General features: G+C 44.3%; 1 protein-coding gene across 4 annotated transcripts in view; it reads left to right on the top strand.

Moving 5' to 3' along the window:
* The window catches only part of PPP1R10 (protein phosphatase 1 regulatory subunit 10), a 24,777-nt gene continuing 7,741 nt past the window's right edge, over positions 1–17,036 (top strand). For 2 of the 4 annotated variants that reach the window (XM_065563208.1, XM_065563211.1), the window contains exons 1-7: positions 1–247; positions 843–1,249; positions 14,424–14,541; positions 15,792–15,878; positions 16,237–16,372; positions 16,521–16,572; positions 16,678–16,755. In XM_065563208.1, the coding sequence (XP_065419280.1) occupies positions 14,435–14,541; positions 15,792–15,878; positions 16,237–16,372; positions 16,521–16,572; positions 16,678–16,755 (460 nt within the window). In that variant the 5' untranslated portion in view covers positions 1–247; positions 843–1,249; positions 14,424–14,434. The other 2 variants (XM_065563210.1, XM_065563209.1) reach the window with 2 other exon arrangements.

Raw genomic sequence — 17,036 nt, forward strand, 5'->3', positions numbered from 1 at the left:
CCCCGCGCATGCGCGGTATAGAGAGTCTCGTGACACTTCCGCAAGGGCGTTGCCTGCCAGCCAAGCCCGGTCACCCCGCCTTTCCCCTTCGCGCACGCGCGCTGGGGCCCCTTCCTAACTGCGTCACAACCGTCGCCGATTTTAAAATTGATTTTCGAGCTTGGATCCCGCCTGCCCATCGAGAGGGGACCCCGGCGGTGTGTTTCGCTAGCGGTTTTAAATCGGTTCTCGAGTAACCGGCCGTTGGGTAAGAGGGAGGAGGGGGAGCGGAGAGGACGGAAGCTTTGTTCTCGCGCCGCAGCGCGAGCCGCAGGGGGGCGGGGCCGGAGGAGGGCGGGGCCCCATATAAAAAGCGCCACTCGCGCGGTGGTCGGCCATTCTGGGGTCTGGTTAGAGGTGAGTACTGAGCTCTTAGGAGCGCTAGGCTGGGGTATAGGGCGGGGGCGGGGGGAGGAGTGGTTTGGGGGGCTGCTGTTAGCCCTTTTGAATGACCTTGATCATTAATAACTTCTGCTGCTAATTAACCCCCTGGGTCTGAGGCAGGGATCTGGGGCTTTTAATTGAAACTGGGCTTCAGCTGAACCAGGAAACTCCAACCCCCCCCCCCAGGGGTGGTTCCCCGATAATCCCCATTTTCGTTCCCAGACCCACCCACCCCTGTTGGTCCCACAGATTTGCAAAAATTTATAACAGGCCAGATCCCAGCGGTTTAAAAGCAAATCTGAAAAATTAAGTTTTCGCCGAATTTTGTATTTTTGTGGTTAAAAATTTGAGGGGTGGGGTGCCTTTTATGTCTAAAAATGCTCATTGCGGTGTTTTTTTTCCCTTCTCTTCTGTTCTAGGTTGGTTTGGTCTTGAGACTGGCGTCGAATTTGCTACGAGAAAGAGAAAAATCCCCCCCCACTTGGTCCTTGGAAGACACAAAAAAGCAGCCACCATATTTTCGACCGTCCTTGGGAAGCCGTTCAAATTCTTTGTGACCTGAAGGAAACTGCCACTTAAACATACCAAAAGACCAAACAAAAAATAATTAGCAACAACCTGTCCTGATCCTTTTTTTTTAAATCTAGCAACTTTTTGCATCTCTTTATCTCGACAAACCACCAAAAATCCCCAAAAAGTTGCTGTATTTTTTTAAAGCCATGACCAAAAACAAATCAATTATTTTTTTTCTTTAAAATACACCACTTTAATCAAACAAAAAATTAACAAACTTTGAAGCGCTGTCGACGAGAAAAATTATTGGATAGTAAGTGTCGAATTTTCAACCAACTGACCAAAAAAAAAAAATTTCCTCCTCTGTACCAAAAAGAATTAACGCCAGGAAGAAACCAAAAATGTGTATATAATTGAGAGGAAAGTAGGCTTTGTTTCAAGATGGTTAACCCTTAAACGTCAGGCATTTTGCAAAATATGAATGCATATTTATAAGGAGTACGATGGTCTCTTAGACAAATCCATCGTCTCCACGAATATGAAGGGTTAATGAGCTCCCATACAAAAGATGGCGGTGACTGAGCCATAAAGTATCGCTTCTTTGTGTGGGAGACAAGGAAAATGAGCAATCTGTACATAAAGATTGCAGGGTAAGGCTATAAGTGGCAAGGGAAGCAAGAAAGATCTATGGCATTAGACAATGATGGGTTGGTTAAAAAAATAGTTAACCTTACAGTGATCTGTCAAATCCATTTCTATATTTTTAAATTCAATGTAATTGTTAGTTTTTTTGGTGTGATTTTATTTTTTTAGAACCCGGAGAACCACTTTAATAATGTATTTGCATATATATGTAGTAGCTGGGCAGAAAGGGCAATCTTTAAGAATTGGGTGGCAATCTAGAAATAAAGATTGCAAGAGTTGGTTTAAAAAAAAAACTTTCAAATTTTGTTAAAATTCAGTAACTTATTTTTTAAAAGATCAACATGAAATTTGATAACATTTAGACTCCAATTATAACGAAATCTAATGTGCTTTTAAAAATGTGATTCTCGCTTTCTATTTTCCCCTCCCTACTAAAGATGGCGAAGCTGTTTTGTCTCCTTGTCTTTGTTCCTGGCAAGCAGCATATTTTTTTTGTTTTTGGTTTTTGCAGGTTGATCCCATTTTTACCCCCCCTTTTTTTGCCCCTCCCATACTTTGGAGGGGGACAAATTCGCCCCCCCCATGATGATGGGGAGATTCTGTAGTGAATCTTCGGCTCACATTAACAAGAATTGGATTCCCCCTTTGTATTTTTAATAGGTGTAGCATTGTAGGATTGAGATTATAGGATACAAAGAGGGGTGTGTGTGTATATATAGATATGGTGGGGGCTGTATTGTTATATGAATTCCCTCTTAATAGATACTGAAGCCTTTTTGTTTGTGTTTTTTTTTCCCCTCCCCTCTCCCTTGTGCTTCTAAAATGGCGTCTGCCTCATTTTGTCTCTTCCTGTACAAAAGCGAGAACCCATGGGCAGGGAGGTGATGTAACGAGCTCTGAGCAAACTCCTCCCACCGACTGGCTTGCGTTTGGAGGCATGGGATGGAGGGAATGAGATGCGGGCGGGGGGGAAGAAGGAGGGGAATGCACCGAGCGCGCGTCCCCCACCCCCCCTTCCCCTTTCTAAACTGTTCTAACCAAATTCCGCTCCTGGCTGTTTCATCTACAGGAATTCTCTAGGTACAAGTTAATATATGAGTACAAAGTATGATCCTAAGTCCACCAGGTTTCTTTCTTTTTATAGGTTTCAACATAACCCCTGAGTTTGGACCTCCTCTCTCTTGTCTGTCTTATCTGGCTGTATTTGTAACTTACATTGGTTTCTATCCAGCTTCCATGCTCAGTAAAGCAGACGGTCTGCTTTGTCTCCCTCCTACTTTGGGATTTCACTGGTACCTTTTTTTAGACTTTCCAAAGGGAAGTGGGGGAGCATTCCTTTTGATCAGTTAATGTAATCTGATTTGTTATAACAGATGTGAAATGCTATCACTGGACTCCAAAGGTGCTGTACATAACCCACAAATCTGTTGTCAAGGATATTCTGGGGGTGGGAGGGGTGCGTGCATTTTCTCCAGCCACACACACCCCAAGTGTCTTGTTGGGCAGGGGAAAGGTAAAAAGTCTTGTATTCAATTAATTTGCCACATTCCACAGTGCCATAGTTCCTGTACAATGTACTAGGAAAAGAAGTGATCATTAGGAAAAAAGGGAAGCCCTCATCAAAGGGAGGGGAACAGCCACAAATCACGGGTAAGCAAACCTTTCTGGTATTAATTACATTTCACAACCTTCATTTCTGTTCCAGACCACTTTGCTTATTTCTTTTTTGATTCTTCTTCCATTGTCAACTCCGCGCAGTGACAGCAACTGATGCATGCAGAGGCTATAAGGATATTTTGAGTCTTGATTTAAGAGCTTGCCAATCTGTTAAGACAACTACAAATTTAATTTTTTGAGACTTTGCATTAGAGAGATCTGGTTTCTTTTACCAGAGCCAACCCATTGGATCTGCATGAGCGTCCGATAGCTTTTAACCAAGGAGAGGCTGCTTTTGTGACTGAGGTTTTTTTTTAACTGCTGGATTTTTTTCTGGACTGTTTCTAACATGAAATGGGACTTCACAAGGCAGATTTTTCAAACCCAGCAGGTGAAATACCTGCTGCAGTGTCCAGTGGTAGCATTTCATGCAATGTAAAGCAATTCAGCATTTTAGTCTCATGGGGACTGAACAATATACAGCCTGTAGTGGCCTGATCTTGAAGCATTGAGCTGCAATCCTGTTGAAGTCATTAAGAGTTGTCCTGGGTGCTAAGTTTCTCTCGGGCTTGGGTCTTAGCTGCTGTATGTATAGTGCAGGTAGGATGAGGTAAGTTGTATGCAAGCAGCAAATTTAGCAAAGGCCTTGTAGAGATTGTGCCAGATGGGTGGGTCCACTTAAGCCTGGCACGGTGGGACCATTCGCTGTGTTGCAGTTGTGTGCACTTCTAAATTTCCAAGCGCACAGAAGACTAATGGAGATGAAATATGCTAAATAAGGAAAATAACAAAAGATCCAGCCAGAGAGGTTGATGAAAGCAGCAATGGCTCTTGCAGCCTCTTAATAGGAATAGAAAATCTATTTAATTTTTCGAGAAAAACATTCAATGAGAGGAAAAAAAATGTTTAACCAAACACTAGGAAATAGACCAGAATCCATTCAGGCATTTAAATGGACAAAATCAATTACGTGAGGGTAAATGTGGGTGAACACACAGTGGGGACTGTCAGTCAGGTAATAGGCCTGCTAAAACTTTCTCTTGCCAGAAGCCTAAATGATTGTCAAACTAGATGTTTATTCTGTGCAGCCAGTGATCTTTATCTAAAGAGAGATCAATAAGGGTTTGGCTAAAGATGGCTTTTAAAAGTATTTTAAATACCACACTTCTTAAAAAATCCCAATACATGAAGCTTTTGTACCTTAGTAGCTCTTGACAGGTGTTAAGAGCACCTGATGTTTACTGAAAAAGGAGTGCAGCTTCTGCTAACAGGATTTTTGTTCTAGAAGTCCTCTGCTCCTGCTGTCTTTCTTCCCTCACCTTCCTGAAGTTATAATCTCATGGTCTCACTCCTGTGGGTGAAGATACGAGATGGGGTTGGAGAAGTAAGACACTGAGATGCTAAAGGGACAAAGATACTGTGCAGAAGCTGAACCCTTTGCTGTAGCCTAGTAACCATGACAGTCACTGGCAGGTTCTCTGTCGTATTTGAAGCCTCAGTTATGCTGAGACCATATGTGGACAACATATTGTAAAGATAACTTCTGACTTGAGGTAGCTTGGCCTCTTGGTGAAACTCAGTTTAGTGTTTTAGACCCCCAGGGAAAATAATTCAGGTGTGAAGAAATCAATAGGTCTCTGAACACATGGGGGTCCAAATATTTAAATTTAAATATCTGGCTGAATTTAATCTTGTTTTAACTCTGCTGTAGTCACTTCAGTGACTATTTTGTCCTTTCAAAGGGAAGGGGAGTAAGTACTGTGGTTTTTTAGAGAAAAACTAATCCTAGTTTCCTTGCCATAGGTGGAAGGGGAGGATTATCCTGTTAGAGCACAACGCTGGGAGTCAGGACTCCTGGTCTGTGCCTGGATTTGGGAAAGAGTGTAGATAGTGCCAGAGGATTTGGTGCTTGGGGCTCATGGGTCGGGTGTTTCTTTTGATGGGAGTGTGGTAGTTAGGAAAAGGGACGGGGGGTCTTTAGGAGTCCGGACTCCTGGATTCTAACCCTCTGGCACTGAAATGGAGACATAAGCAGATAAAGAAAAAGCCACTAGCTCATTTTCCCCTTCCCCAAAACTACTGGGGACTGAAGTGGGAAAACACCGTGAGGCTTACTTCGTTGTTGCTAGAGTGCTTTGAGAGCCTCAGAAGGTGTTACAGAAGGGTTATTCCATCAGGATGGTTTTAATCATGATTTAACGAACAGCTGTTTTTGTAACATTACAGTAATTGGCAGTCCTCAGTCACTCCCCAGTGTTAGGGCTTAGAATACCAAGTCTTAAAAATCCTTTGTGATATATATTAATAGGATTATAGGCTATGAAGATGTCTGTCTTCATTGGAATAAAATCCTGATTTCTATCTCTAAACTGTAAGTACAAAACAACTCTCCCGGTGGTCTCCAGTCACATGGGATCTAACATCTCAGCTGTACTGGAACGCTACTTGCGGAGGGGTTTAAATCCTAATAGATCAGTAGCTGTGCTTTGCTTGTGGTATGTCATCTGTCCTCTGTATCTTTCTATCCCATCCAGACCCTCAAGGCTCTCTATCTGTGCCATGTCCATAGCTGCTTGTAGCCCCTCTGGATACGCTTACTTCAGTAAATCCCATCACCCATAGCATTCAAAAATTGACCCAGTCTGTGCAGGATTCCTTTGTCTTTGGAGGCGGGAGCGCACAGCTGTCTTTCTCTTAAATTGGCACAGCCGTGTAGTTTTGATGCTCTTTACGTCAATACTGACTGGCTAGATCTTGGCAGTGGATAAATATAAGTTGCTCTGAAGAGAGTCCCTGTTGTATGACCCACTGCTTAAAATCTGCTCCCTATGTCCTCCTTGGCTTATTATTGCCCATAGGCGCTCTCATTAGCACTGGGAGAAATTAACTAGATCCCTTGCAAAGGGGTGAACAACAATTTCAAATCTAACTGGATTAAAAACTTTTCCATCTTTTTCACTCTAGGCTCTCAAGAGATGGAGTTTAAAATACAAGGCTGAAATCGTAACATCTAAAAATGCCTTTATCTGTGTTTAACTTCAGCTCAAACCCAAAGGATATTTTGAAATCTGTCATGGGAAAAAGTTTGGTTACTTCCTCTATCTCACAAAGGAGCAAGCTAGTTCATATTTTGTTTCTATTCAATTTCACTTCTGGTTCTCTGCCCTTAAAGCTGCGATGTTTGGGTTGCAAATTGGTGGTTGTTGCATTTTGCTGAACTTGTAAATTTTAGTCTGCTTAAAAAATGTCTTTGTTCTTGTATCCTTTTAAGTGATAGTGAACCAGTTCAATGATTCATGTTCTAGGATAACTTTTCTTTTTTTTGGCTAAAGTGTGTACCTAATGCTGCTCTTCCCCCTTACCAGCTTGACCTGTAATGATTTTTTTTCAGAAGGAAGTAATCTATTGACACTCATACGTTGACTGTACCTTGTAAATGATCATGCTATTTGTGTATTTACAGAAACTGCCTTTAATGTTGGGTAGAAATATGTAAGAATATTGCTTAAAAGTTCACATCACTGGAAGCGTTTCTTGCACCATATAAACTGTAGGCCTGATGTTCAGACTCACTGACTTCAGTTGGAATCCTAGATAGTCAGGATTTCTGAACATCCATATTAGGATTTGGCAATGGAAGCTGATATTTATCACACACTCGGTTCTGCAAATACCACAAATTGGTTTCTGCCCTGCTTCAGGACTAGTTCAGCAAATGTTGTCGATGTTTTATTGTTCAACCAGGATTAGAATTAATGCTTGGGAGACTTAAGCCACTCACAGTTGAATCACTACTTTTTTTGGTTAAATTCAGAGTGCAGCTCTACTCAGAGAAGCAACTCTGTGAAAAGGCATTGTGTGGCTTTTTGTCCCTGAACTCTAGATCCTGTTTAGTCAACTGGCAAATAAAATTGGCTTTCTGCCAGCCCTGCAAATTCAGGCTGGGATTCAGTTGTTAAGTTAGGTTCAGTCTTGTTTTCATCAGGAATAGATTGTACAAATTAAGTTCTGCCTTCATTTAACCTGATTTCAGTAAGCTTACCCACATGTGACTGCAGTTACACTGCAACTCATGGGTGAGCCTAAAATAGAATGTGGCACACTCCCTTAAAGCCTCTTTGGTTCTCTGGGGCTAACAGGGATCAAATGTGTTATTAAAGTTAGCAGATCTGACTAATATACACACAGGAATCAGAGAAGATGCCTTTAGTCACTTTAAAGAGTAGGGCCATGCCTCAAAGGGTTTTAGACTAGATCACCCATTTCTTTCAGTGGAGGTGAACACCTAACAGACATCCTAGCCAAATTCTTACCTGTTCAGTTATATTGTGCTTACCTTTGATTAGCATTGTGTGCCATAAACAGCTACAGTGCACCACCCCAGAGGTGACTGCATTTCAGGAGCTGGAGTGAAGTGACCGAGCTGTAGCTTGTTTTTTCTGGGTAGCCTGCTGTCTGAGAGCAATGTTTGTCTTAAGCCTGCTCCTTCCTATGTCTGGCAGTGGAGTCTAAAGTCAAGTTTGGTTATTTCCATGGCCAACAGCAGGCCAAATTTTCCAACCAAAAATTCCTTAATTGCAGAAAGCCTAATCTATTGCTCAGTGCCCAGAACATGTGCAGATCTGAGCATTCAAATGCAATGCTTAGTGTTACTTTTAAAAATAAGACACTAATGCCAGAGTATGACTAATACCATAGGATCTGTTTGGGGCAATAGGATGAAAATGGTAACTAGGCAACCATTTTCCATTATGTAAATTTCATATGAGGCATTTGTTCTCCATGAAGCAGGGGTATATTGACCACACAAGTTTTGGTTTCTCTTCAGCCATTGACACTGCTTTCAAATCAAATGCCCCCTGTTGGGGAGGAATGGACGGAGACATGCTGCTCGTGATGTGAACTTCTAGGGTGCATGCAAAAGAGAGAAACTCTGGGCAAAGTCATGAACATTTTACCTGTTTTTCTAAAGCTTTGCCAGGGGTTTCTGCTAAAACCGTTGACCTAAGATTGCAATTTCCTCAAGATAACAATAGAAAAACTGTTTTCCTATAAAAGCAACTTAAAACTGTTCTTTAAAGTGTGTTTCTCTTCTGAAGCATATTTCTAAAATGGCATCTTGTCAAATCACAGATAATGCCTTTCTCATCTAGCGCTTTTCATCAGTAGATCTCAAGTGCTTCACAACATTCATAGTCTCTCAACACTTCTGTGAGGTAGAGCAGTGCTATTATCCCTGTTTTACACATGGAGCGTGAGGCCTAAAGTCACACAGGAAATCTAGTGGAGTGGGGAATTGCACAGAATTGGGAACCTTAGGTACTAGTGCTCTAACACTGCACCCATGCGCCCATATTAAGATGTCTGATCGCAGAGCCAGATTTGTTGAGCTCTTGAGACTGAGGACAGAATCAGACCAGCAGAATCTCTCTAATGGAGATGCACAAGCGATTTTTAAAAAAAAAGTTGCTTATCTGATCCTGGGTTGGGTTTGTAAGGAGCCAGGTAGCAAAAACCTTCCTACATGTATAACCTGACATGCTTGATTGTGGATCATGGACCCACACAATACCATTTCATAGCAGCGTTCCACTCTGAAAAGCTGCTATTTCCTTTATATCTGGGCTGGTTGACGCTGCAATAATCCAGGTTCAGAGTTCGTAACTTTGACATGTTGCTTCAAGCCCCTTCCAGTTGACTGTGGGTCAAGCTATTGGTCCAGAGAGTGGGATCAAACTAGACATGTAGTTGGCTAAAAGTGGACTTTAGTCTAAATTAGGCTTAAATGTGTAACTGAAACCTTAAATATGCTTTTTGATGTTTTCAGAGGTGAACTCAAAGGTCTTGCTGGGGTTCTCAAACTGGGGGTGGTGACCCCTCAGGAGGTTATGTGCAGGTCATGAGCTGTCAGCCTCCACCCCCTGCTTCACCTCCAGCATTTATAAGAGTGTTAAATGTAAAAAGTGTTTTTAATTTAAAAGTGGGGTCACACTCGGGCCTGCTGTGTGAAAGGGGTCACAGTACAAAAGTTTGAGAACTGCTGATGAAGGCTTGAGTTTAGGATAGGGGGTCAGTCGTTTTAGGAGAAAAAATGCCATCTGGTTTGAGGCACAGGACTCCTGGGTTCTAATTTCATCTCTTGATCAGGGAGCCTGGGAGTCAGGACTCCTGGGTTCTATTCCTGGCTTGACGACAGACTTCCTGTGTGACCTTGGGTAGATCATATATATAGATCTTTATATTTTTGTCTATAAAATGGGAATATTAATTTGGTTCCCTAAAGACACTTTTTCTCCCCCACTTTATATCTAGTTCTTAAAATGCCAGAAACTCCAGGCTTCTCTCCTGGGTGAAGGGACATAAGCGCTATAAACAAGTTTAGACTTTCTATTCAAGTGTTAATACCTTGTCTATCACTGTGGTAGGAGTGCATATTGAACATTAATTCAAATGTAAGCTGTAGGGACCAATCCTGAAGAAGGAGCCTTCCATCTGACTTCCAATTTCTAACCACTGGCTTCACTCCACTTGCTTATTGTACACCCCTGTCTAGGTGGAATACCAAGAAATCTGGAGTTTGGATTTCTCTGACGCTTAGAGAGGGGGGTATCTTGTCAAAGTATGAGATTTATGTTTAAATTCTTACCAAGCCAGTTAACTCTTAACAAAACCTTTGCAGTTTGCCTTTTAAACAGATGTTCAAGTTACCTTTAAAGAGACTTGAGCCAAACTTGCCATTAATCTTTTTAAAAAAAGCTTTTAGTAAGTTTCCATGAGTGCTATAAATTCCAGTAAGAGCAAGCATCTCTATCTGTACCATAGGCAACCCCAAATGTGTCACGCTTTAGCAGTGTGCCAAAGTGAAATTGAATAGAAACACGTCTTACTGCTTGAGCTGAGAAATATTGGAAGTAAATAGCAGAAACAGTAAAGAAAAGAGCTAGAATTTTTTTTAACTTTCTTTTGATTTTAGTCTTATTCAGGCAGGGAAGGGGTTGATAACACAGGAAATTTCTCTTAAATTGTCTAGAAACTGGTGATCTAATGTTTGCTCACAGTTGCCGAGGCTATGGTGTCTTAGTCTTTCCTCTGATGTCCTTTAGTCAAGTACTGCACTTATCAGAATAGTTGCATATGCTAATACACAGCTGTTGCAGCCTGTCATCTGTGCATATAAATCTGATGGATGTGTAGTCTTTATTAATAGAACTTAAAATCTTTGCTGGGAACCCTGAGCAATGGAAACTCCCACTCTTCTTTACTATGCCTGGTAGCGCCTTGGGGAATTCACATGCTCGCAGACCTTCCTGCAGCCTCAAGGCAACAAAGTGGAATCCTTATTTGTTATCTTGGTCAATTCTGTGTATTGGTCCTTATTCTGCCAATGAAGCAAAGGGATCTCTTATTTGTAGATCTGTCTAGACTTATAACTGTCTTATGTCTGTATGATTCTATCTCCTACTCTCTCATAATCATAGTGCCTGGTCTTCCAGCATGGAGTACGATCAGGGCATCTGGTGGGATTTCCCTACTGGGATGAAATTGCCATGGCTAAGTTCTCCTGTGTACATAACTCTGTGTTTGATCTCTTGTGTGGATGGTGACAGGTGTCGGATTGGCAGCCCTGGAGACTGAAGTCCTCTCTTCACCAGCAAAGCATGTCCAAGCCTGGCAGCGGCACTGCGAGCTTTTTTCCCCTGCCGAAGCGCATTTACCTTGCGTGTGGAGGAGGCCACCTCTGGGGGGTGAGAGGGGAATTCAGTCTCCATGGCCTGTCCCGCTCTCCGCCGAGGGCTGCAGGCACAGAGACTTCTCGGCATGGATGCCTTGCAACTGGACTGACACCCCGTACCCCCCAAACTGATTCCCCCCCAAGCTACCGAACGACCGTCAGCTGGTAACAACTTTCCATCGCTCCCTACTGTCTAGTTTTGCTCCCACTAAACTCCTCTGCCCAGTAAGTGATGGTGGATCTCTGCAGTTAACTTGGAGAGAGACTTTATTGGGGAGGAGTTCACACCAGACCTTGGAAGAGCTGGCTGTGGTTGGATATTTTTCCCCTCCTGCTCGGAGAAAGGACTTTGCTGAAAAGGCAGCGACGAGGGGATCTCTTCCTTCCATGTTGAATCCAGTCTCGATCAGCCTGCCACAGTCAACAAAGTTCTGGAACTCAGCCATGCTGCCCATCTGTGTGTGTGTGTAAATTCTCCCTCATCGCGCCAACCCTTCTGCTCCCCTAAGCAAAGCGGCATTGGCAGCCTTACACACAGCCCCGCTTGTTTCAGTGCTGGGTCTCGGTGTCTATGCCTCACGCAACGTGTGTGTAACTTACCAATGGGGAGTATGTTGCCTTAGTGTCACTAGTTACCATCGACACTAATCGTTCCTCGCTGTACAACACGGGGACTGTTTACGCCTAGGTAGCTACACTACACTTTCACCCCACCCTCTGAATAAGGGTAACATACAAAGGCAGATCTGTTGCGTGTTGCTGAAGCAGACCCAGCCAGTGCATCTCTAAGCAATGTCCCAGCCCTGGTCCTGCTTGTCCACTTCTGTTGTAGTTTAACCTGTATTGTGTTACAAGCTTCCCAGATAGGTAGTAGCGTAATGGCGCATTAATCTATCCACTGCTCTATACTGCAGGCAGTTTTCATTCCAAGGGGTGAGTGCAGTGTCTCCTAGTGGGAACCCCTCTGTGTTCCCTGGGGCGAGTATTAAGGGGTGGCTGTTGCCACCATTAAGGGAGGCCGAGCTGCTTAACCTCGGCTGCTGCATCCTAGTCACCTGTAAACTCTGCCATTCCTGTCTGCACCAAAACTCAAAGAAGCCTGTACTAAGGGGAAGTAGTCTCAGTGCTCTGTCACTGCTCAATTAGTCAGTTGTTGCTTATGCATGCTCCACCTTTAAGAGGGACAGCAATAGTGTATTTATGCTTCCCCTCTTCTCCCCACCCCGCCCCCCAGACTGGGTTGACTGACACAAAATAGCCTGACTTTAAGCCAGTGATTCCTGGTCTGTGCAGTCCTCAAATCCCATTTTCTGTAGCGTAGGAGCCTGTGACAGAAATACTACAGTGCCCGAGACTGGGCTCTGGCCCTCATGGTGGGGGTAGGAGGAATGTCTGCCTTGCTTGCTAATCAAGCCCTTTAAAGGGCCGTGGCCAAGACAGTTTCTCCAGTTAGTCTCTTCAGACTGACACGTCTACCTTGCTCCCATGGTGTGGCTGTTCTTGCACTAGGGTCTGAGACAATTTAACTAGCCTGGTCAATTTCACTTTCCCTGTCTGTTTAATTTCTCAGTTCTAGGCAGGGCATGCAATGCCTGGGAGAGGCATGTGTGTATCTATGGGTGAAGGTGTCTCTCTTCAATGAAATTAACAAGATTTATGAAAACACTTAAAGGGGACAATTTTTAAAATCAAATTTTGGGTGATAAAGCCTTTACAATGGCCTTTTAACTCAGCTCAGAGTCTTATCTGAATCTCCCACTAATTGAACTGAATTTTTTGCTGGCACCAACTCATGCACTTCAGACACACTGTTTACTGTTAGGATATCTACCTTAACCCCTTTACATGCCAGGGCTTCACACCATCATTGGTCTCATTGGGTCTGAACGACCTAACGGAAATGGTGGTGTGATGATGTGTAACATTCATGCTCAAAGTCCTGGCAAACAGGATAATTTATCCATGCATGACTTACTTTGCATCATCCTGACTTTGGGGAGAGAGTCAACTTTGTATGGGCCATTTGCCAGTTCCCCTTGAACATTGTTTTCCCAGCATCTACCCTGAAAGATCTGGTGTAACGTACAGAGAAGAGAGCTCTGTCTGCACCCAACCCTTTTCCCTTAATATATATACTTTTTTCCTCCTCCTGGCAAACCTAAGAACCAGTTGAACAATAAAGCCAAACAGATTAGATTTCCCCTACCATGGTTGTTGAAACTAATCAGCTTGTTTCAGGGTGCCTTCCGTATCGGGATGCCGTGAAGAATTGCATGAAGGAACAACTTGGCAGAGTGTTTTCCCATTGCTTTGCTTTTGTGTCCTCTGCATTTCTTGTGTGGATCTGTGGCATTTTTGCTGTTTTAAACATGTACCTGTAACTTGGTGCATTACATTTCCTAAAAACCAAATAAACTTATTTATTTACAATTTGTAACTTGTGGATGTTGGAGGTGTTATGGAGGCAAATTAATAATAAAAAAAAGTTAATCTTTTTTTAATGGCATAGCCCAAAATACTTCCTGTTGATTATTTTTATGTCTGGGGTTTTTTTTTGTTTTGTTCTAATCAGGGCCTCTCTATTTTAAAAAGAACATTTCTTTAGTAACACAGACGGTTTACTTCTGCAATGGCTCTTTCTAACAAATGAGATTCCAACACAACCCACTACTCTCACTCAAGTAGAACCTTTTTCTTTAGTATGTAGGTAATCAAATTTAGACTGAAACTTACAGCTGCTGATGTATTTTAGGCCCCATTCTCATAAACAACATTGCATCTCAAGTCAATATTAGCTTTGGTTATCTCTCTAAACCACTGAATATTACAAGGTTTAGACCCACACCTCTCTTCTGATCAAGGTCTACTTGGATATAAATTCTTTAGTGTGCAATAAACTCCTAAACTAAAAATTAGTCTCAGAAAAACATCAGCATTCTCCTCTGTGGTTTGTCTAAAAAGAGAATATCGACTTGAAAACACTATTGTGTGTTTGTTCACATTTCAATAAATGGTATCTTGCCATAAACTTGTTAGTCTCAAGGTGGTTGAGTGGGAACATTACTAGATACTCCCTGCTCTGGATTTTCCCCAATTGGCTGTCCCTTTGTCCTGTACTTGGGGGATATTTGATCATAGAGGAGACAGATTGGTAAAGAATAAACCTCGAGTTCAGATCCATCCTGGTTAAGGCCCTAGGTAGATACATAGATATGTGCGTCTGTAACTGCGAGCGTGCGGTTAGGGGAAAGAATTCTAGTTTTCAAATGCTGGGAACTGATGATCTTTGCCAAGTGGGTTCTCTCTTGACTGGTGGCAACAATAGGATAATACTTTGTACTTGTATAGTAGCTGTACCCTTCCTAATCAAGTTTTGATTCCACTTATCAGTGCAATGATATCTCTCTGCTCTTTGAGAGTAACCCCCCTTTTTTTTCTTTCTTTCTTGCTTCAGAACTGTCCATCATGGGCTCTGGACCAATCGATCCTCATGAACTCCTAAAAGGATTAGATTGCTTCCTGGGGAGAGATGGAGAAGTCAAAAATACAGAAGGGGTCACCAAGATTTTCAAGTAAGTCTCCAGTTTAAATGTGTGTTTTGAAGAATTTTTAGCATGGCAGGACACAATATAGCAAAACCTCAGTTTCCCAGAGCAGAAGTAAGCAGCTGGTGCTGTGTGAAAATGACCCATCAGAGCAAAGATGTTTGTTTTAAAGTAGCAGCCGTGTTAGTCTGTATCTGCAAAAAGAACAGGAGTACTTGTGGCACCTTAGAGACTAACAAATTTATTAGAGCATAAGCTTTCGTGGGCCACAAGTACTCCTGTTCGTTTTAAGTCCTTTCCCTTCCTATTCTTATTTATTAAATGCTGATCTGCTTGTATGATGGCTAGCATTAAAGTTGTTGGGGGTTTTTAAGGCAGTTTAGGGGTTTTAGTCATGCAGAGGCCAGATTCTCAGCTGGTGTGCATCAAAGTAGCTCCACTGAAGTCAATGGAGCTGCCCTGGTTTAAACCACTTGGGGGATCTGGCCCCATTGACTCCAGTGGAACCACAGCTGACTTGCACCAGGTGGGGAATTGGCCTTGGGTACCATCATCTTCAATGGGAGTTGTGCATCCAAATCCCCTAGGCTGCTTTGGAAACATCAGCCTTGCCTCTCTTGTAACTCCATCCCCTTCTTTCAGAAATGCATCCAGTCCTCTTCCTAAATGTTATTTGATCCTGGATCTCAGTGGAAGTCCCTTCCGCAGGTTGCTTGAAGGCATTTCAGTGTATTCCAAGCACGCCTAGCATTCATTCCCAAAGCTCTCCCACAACTGCCTTGTTCTTCAGGGTGTTGACGAGGCATTGGGCAGCTATAACTGCGCTATAAAATATTTAACCCCCCCACCCCCTCAAAAACCCCTCTCCAATTATAGGGAGGTGTGTGACGTTTGCAGAACATTTTAATCTGGGCTAGATCCTCAACTGGAGTAAATTAGTGAGGCTCCCGAATTTAATGAGAATCCCATCCACTCTGAGCCAGCTGTTGCCCCTGGCTGGGGCTGGATTAGAGGCAGTGCCCACTGGAGCAGAAAAGCCTCATTCCCATCCCCTCTCAGCCAGTCAGTCCCCCACCAACGGGGGGCCAGATTGGAGCCAGTGCACCACAGAAGGGAAAGAAGCCATATGCTGTTCCCACATGAGTCCTGTTAATCCTTCTTCTTGGCCCCCCAGCCTACGGAGTCTGATTTCGTGGCAGTTTTTTTTGCCATGTGCTCTGATCTCTCTGTACTGCATCAGCTGAGCTTCTCTTTCGTCTCTCCCTTCCTGCTTGCAGTTTAATGAAAGACGCACAGAAAATGGTCAGTCGCTGCATCTACTTGAACATCCTGTTGCAGACCCGGGCGCAAGACATCCTGGCGAAGTAAGAGTCGTGGAGGGTTCCGTACAGAGAGTGGGTCCTGGGAGTCGGGTTATCCCTAGCTCTGGGAGGGAAGTGGGGTCTAGTGGGTTAGAGAAGGGGGAGCTGGGAGTCAGGACTCCTGGGTTCTCTCCCCAGCTCTGCCATTCACTGTATGACCATGGTTGGGTGTCTTTTTTCCTCTGAGCTGCAAAGTGATTTCTCAGGAAGGTTATGGGGTTTTAGTGACCCATCTCTGGCAGGTGCTTGGAGATCAATCCTGGGCTGTAAGGAGTTGGCAGAGACGGTACAAAGTTCAGCTGTAGCCCATGGCGGGGGGAAGGTATGACACCAGCCCTGACTGGCTCCACTCTCATCCCAGGTTCATCCGCGTCGGGGGTTACAAACTTCTCAACACTTGGCTCACCAGCTCCAAGGCATCCAGCAACGTGCCCCTGCTGCAGCAGATCCTGCTCACGCTGCAGCACCTGCCCCTCACTGTGGATCACCTGAAGCAAGTGAGTAAAGCTGCTGGCGCCCTCCCTTCGCAGTCAGTGCTGACCCGGTGGCCCAGTGCGGCGCTAGGGGGGTCCGTGCGGCAGGGAACAAGGTGGGGACGCTGTCCCTTGCGGTCAATGCTGACCCAAACTCTCTGATCTCTTCCAGAACAACACAGCGAAACTGGTGAAGCAGCTGAGCAAGTCGAGCGAGGACGAAGGTAAGAAACCGCCCTGTTGCGTGCATGTGCGCCGTGCCTCCTCCTGTCTGCTGGAGCTCGGTGCGAGCTGCCCTGCTCTAACCTCTGTTCTCTCTCCCCTTCCAGAGCTCCGCAGACTGGCCTCCATCCTTGTCAGCGACTGGATGGGCGTCATCCGCTCCCAGAGCAGCGCGCAGCCTGCGGGTGAGTCCCGCCCCTGAAACACGCGTAGGAGACCTTGATTGAAATGATGGGGCCCCAGACATCCCAGCCCGGGCCCCTTGGCCCACTAATGGGCACTTCCCCCTCCCCGCAGCATCCTGGGTCTGGCCTCTCTTGCCATGGGATCCCTGCCACTCTACTGCTCAGTGGCTCCTCCCATAATACACTTCTCGCGGCCAGACGTAGGCAGGCTGCGGGCTATTCCCTGGAGCCTGAGGGTGGAGGAGCTGTTGTGGTGGCATCTTCCTTTGGGATTTGAACCC

The sequence above is a fragment of the Chrysemys picta genome, chromosome 12, assembly GCF_011386835.1.
Source record: "Chrysemys picta bellii isolate R12L10 chromosome 12, ASM1138683v2, whole genome shotgun sequence".
NCBI classification, from domain to species: domain Eukaryota; kingdom Metazoa; phylum Chordata; order Testudines; family Emydidae; genus Chrysemys; species Chrysemys picta.